Source organism: Dipteris shenzhenensis, chromosome 29 (assembly GCF_047967505.1).
Source record: "Dipteris shenzhenensis isolate YYH24624 ecotype China chromosome 29, Dip_SZ_1.0, whole genome shotgun sequence".
NCBI classification, from domain to species: Eukaryota; Viridiplantae; Streptophyta; class Polypodiopsida; order Gleicheniales; family Dipteridaceae; genus Dipteris; species Dipteris shenzhenensis.
In genome coordinates this window covers 30,162,646-30,166,986 of record NC_141624.1, presented here as the reverse complement: position 1 = coordinate 30,166,986, position 4,341 = coordinate 30,162,646, and the positions used below count along the sequence as shown (strand labels likewise).

Below are 4,341 nucleotides of genomic sequence, written 5' to 3'. Positions count from 1 at the left end.
AAGGAGCAAAAGGCAGGGACAGCAATCAAATCGGTCCATCAGAGTTGATAACTCTGTGGCAAAAACAAGGTCCAGAAGGACAGTCTGGAGTTGTGGCCTTAGTTATTTTTGAGAGGCGTGGGCTTGTTGTCACTGGAGTGGACGGGGGCTTGAAGCTTATTGGCGCTATGAGGGCAGCTCTTATTGAAGTCATCGAAGGGAGACACCTTGTCGATTAAGCCTTCAGGGTCGCTAGAGCACTCTAGAGATTGCCGGAGCTTGTAGATGTGCAACTACTAAAAGGAGCTCTACGATGAAAGCTAGAGAAGGAACGGAGATGCCTCAAAGGGAGGGTTTATTGCCTCGGTGGAGCAAGGGCTTGCGTGCCTTGATGGAACAAGGGCTTTCACTCTCTCAAATGGAAAACTCTCTCATTGGAGGATGACTCAACGAAGGAGGGCTTGACAGTCATGAAGGAAGTGGGAGCACCATCGGCTTTGATACCATGATAAAGTAGGGAGTGAGAGAGCGAGAGAGCGAGAGAGAGAGAGAGAGACTCAGAGGAGTGCACAGATATAGCTACATGTAGACTATGTGTGTGTGTGTGTGTGTGTGTGTGTACCCCTTAGGGTTAGGATTTACCCCTATGCCCTATAGGTTTTACATCATGCTTAACAGTTTGGTCAATGAAGCTTAGTGCTTATTTGAGTCGCCGCCTATGTGGAGGTAGTAGGGGTGCTTGTTTGTTGTTACCCCCAGTGGGGGTCGTGGAGTCGGGTCGTTGAAGTCAGGTTGGTGTCGGCTAGAGCTTTGGCGCTATGCTTGGTGTAGACTATTGTTGGAGCAATTGTTTAGGATGCCTGGGGCATCAACTCCCTTTAGTAAGAATAATTATGAAAATTTTGAGTATGAGATGGATTTAATAATATGCCATGACTAAAAGTTAGTCAAATTAGCATGATTATGTTCTACACTAAAAGAGCTTCAAATATATCTTTTAACCTTGAAATTTGGGTAACACATAAAAAAGTTACCTTTAAAAACTCCATATGCATGGAGAAACATCACCCTAAAAAAACCCCGCGATATGGGTGAGGCACCATGCAGAGTGCTTCATACCGCACGGTGTGATATTACACCGCACGGTATGAGAAGGGATATACCGTACGGTAACCAGTTAAACCGTGCGGTATGTTCCCGATCGACATTTCACCCTTGATGGGTGGAAAAAGATGCATCTTTGTGTGTTTAGGGTGTTAGGACACATTTTTTAATCAAAAAGTACATATTTTATTTTTAAAAACATACTTTTTAAATTTCTAGATTATGGCCCTCATTTTTCTCTAAAGATATTTAAATATGTCACACTCAATGATCTCGACCCAGCATGAATTCCATGCTCAGTTACCAAGATTACCACCCTAGTGTTCCTCTTGGACAAGCCACGCTCGAGCCACATCAAAGGCCAATGAAGTTTTCTTGTTTGTTGTGCCAGCTTCAACTTTGGCATGTTGAAGTGACCACCCCACTAGTTTGCACTAAATAGTAACAAATAGATCACAACTATGCATTGAGTTATCCCTTTCCTACATCTTTTCTATAGAAAGTAACAAACAAAATAGCGCTTCAAAAAATGTTTGGTATTAAATTAAGCACTAAACCTCGTCATAATCCACAATATTTGAACAACATAAGAGGGTGTGTTATTGATTTATAGAATGTTGGAAAAATTAGAACTGTCCACACAATTAACTATCCAGGATACTAATGCAAGTGATAAGAAGAAAACTATAGCAATGTTATTTGAATGGCATGTCTCAAAGTCTCTCTCTCTATAAAATCTCGTGGAAGTTGCGTTTCAAGATGTCCAACCGTTATCTCTTATGCCCATCTCGGACTAACTATTGGAGAGACTAGTCAATAATATAGACATCTAGAAACAATTAATATTTTCCCATAATCACCTTGATCATATTTAGACTAACTATAGGAAAGACTACTTAATAATACATATAGACATCCACAAACAAATAATATTTCCCCAATAGGCCTCCCTTGTAGATACTAGGTATAACTGGCACTGAGAATCTGGATCTGGGAGATTCATGATATTGAGGAGGAGGTCTCTCTTGAGATTTTCCAATGATGCGAGCGAATCTGCATGGGGATTCATGATATTGAGGAGGAGGTGTCTCTTGAGATGAGGAGGTGTCTCTTGAGCCTTTCCAATGATGTACATAGGTGGGAAAATGTGGGTCTAGACTTGGGATCATGTGACCAACAGCTAGCGACCAGGCGGACTAAATCGGTACACTTGCAGGGTGACAAGAGGTCATCAACATAAAAGTCCTCCACATCTATTTCCAAGAACCTCCCAATTGCCACATTGAAACACGTTGTTCCAAAGCTGAAAACGTCTGCTGCCCTTGTGAACTCCACTTTATCCCCCTTTCTCACTTCTGGAGCCATGTAAAATCGAGTGCCTTGCTTGTAAGTGAGATTCCCATCTTCCCCTGCAACGCAAGCTTTTGATAAGCCAAAATCTGCAAGCTTGGCAATCAGATACCCATTTCGACAAGCACTGCCTTTAAGCAAAACATTACCAGGCTTTAAATCTCTGTGCATCACTCCATTCGCATGTAGAAACCGCATGCCTCTAGCAATCTGCAGAAGGATATCTATACCCACAAGCAATGGAAAAGGCAATGCATTGTTGAGCTGTTTGGCATTCTCTCTTTCGATCAGGCTTTGCAAGCTCGTTGACATGAGCTCCATCACCAGACCGCAGTACTCGCAATCGTAGGCATCCAGGGGTCTTAGATCGCTTCTTCTGATGAACCCCATCATCTCCACCACGTTTGGATGTCTCATCTTGATCAGCACATCCATTTCGGTTTCGAACAAAAAGTCGGGAATTATCTTCACTGCCACACATTTGCCCATCCACTCTCCCTTACGAACCGTTCCCTGTGCTCCCTCCCCGAGCAATTCCTGAAGCACCAACGTCGTCTCGGGGTAGTCGTCTAGGTTTAGGCCGTTCGGAAAGACATTCCGGACTGTCAAGTTCGAATCTTCTCTATGGAATCCCCTTGCGAGAATACAGACTTCTGACGCCCACTCCCGGCAACGCCTCAGCAAAGCCCGTAATGGTTGTGAGTGCTCACGTATGATGTAGATCTCGTCAAAAATCTGAGCATCATCAGTTCTATGCCGGGCTCTACGGCGGATTTCCCCCGTGCACCAGGCCAAATCACTGCAAAAATCCCGAATCAGAGGGAGATACGTCGTACTTAAGTCGTTCAAGTACTCGATTCCGCCGTCATGGAGGCACAGCTGCAGCATAGGGCCTCCTCTCGCAAGCGTACAAACCATCTCCTCCACTTCCGATGACCACGGCTGCCCAGTTTCTTCGAAGTGGCGTATTTGCCTCTCCATGTAGTTCATAGTGAAGATGTAGAAGTCCGTGAAAAGGAAACGGGGGAGGTCGTCGGCGGACAGCGAAAAGAGTGTCAGTGGATCTGCAGCCAAACGCAGAAACCCAAGTCTCTCACGAACGTCGCAATTTGTAATAAGGCAAATTTCCTTTATGCCTTTATGTCAAATGAGGAACCTGACCGCTCTCATCTATGGCGTTTAATAAAAATTAAAGGTTTCATTCATAAATCTCAAACTTTGAGGAATTTTAACAAAATTTACAAAAAACATATACATACCAAAACTCACTCGCGCATACACACAAAACACTAAATCTTAAAATATAAATAAATTTCTTATACTCTCTCTCTCTCTCTACACACACACACACACATACATATACATATACATATACATATACATATACATATATATATATATATATACATATACACATACATATACATATACATATACATATATATATATATATATATATATACATGAATCAATCTCTCTCTCTCTCTCTACTCCCTCCCTCTCTCTCTCTCTCTCATCGCCCCCCCTCCTCTCTCTCTCACTCTCATTGCCCCCCCTCATCTCTCTCTCTCTCTCTATCTTGACCCGATGGGAGAAGTTTTCTTACCACTCATACATAACCTTTAGTTCCCCATATGCTAAACTAAAATAAACTATTTTCTCAAACATTTTATTAACTAAACCTTACACTACCGTCACCCCTCTCTCCCCTAATACCTGCATTTACCTCATCGTGGGCTAAGGCCAATGTAGCCTTGATATCTATCCCTTATGACCTTAAAGCTCATCACCACCTCTTACCTCTTTTGTTTTGTCCTTTCCTCTCTACTTTCTCTCCTCTCTTCCTAGATCTCCCCCTCTCCTCATGGTTGTCCCTTAACCCTCTCTTCACCTCCCCTCTCCTTGTGG

The 4,341-nt window shown here is 43.0% G+C and overlaps 1 protein-coding gene across 1 annotated transcript; it reads right to left on the bottom strand.

The window, feature by feature from the left end:
• Positions 1–1,877: 1,877 nt before the first annotated feature.
• Positions 1,878–2,940, bottom strand: LOC147882691 (light-sensor Protein kinase-like). Its single transcript, XM_087400157.1, has 2 exons — positions 2,583–2,940; positions 1,878–2,492 (listed from the first exon to the last, which is right to left on the bottom strand). The coding sequence occupies exons 1-2, from the start codon at positions 2,920–2,922 to the stop codon at positions 2,149–2,151; spliced, it is 684 nt and encodes a 227-aa protein (XP_087256283.1). The 5' UTR covers positions 2,923–2,940; the 3' UTR covers positions 1,878–2,148.
• Positions 2,941–4,341: the final 1,401 nt, after the last annotated feature.

Excerpts from the sequence above, each read along its gene's own strand:
- LOC147882691 (XM_087400157.1), bottom strand. The coding sequence starts at position 2,922 with ATGGGCAAATGTGTGGCAGTGAAGATAATTCCCGACTTTTTGTTCGAA. Across the intron at positions 2,493-2,582 it reads GCACAGAGATTTAAAGCCTG|GGGAAGATGGGAATCTCACT; the intron begins GTAATGTTTTGC and ends CTTGCGTTGCAG.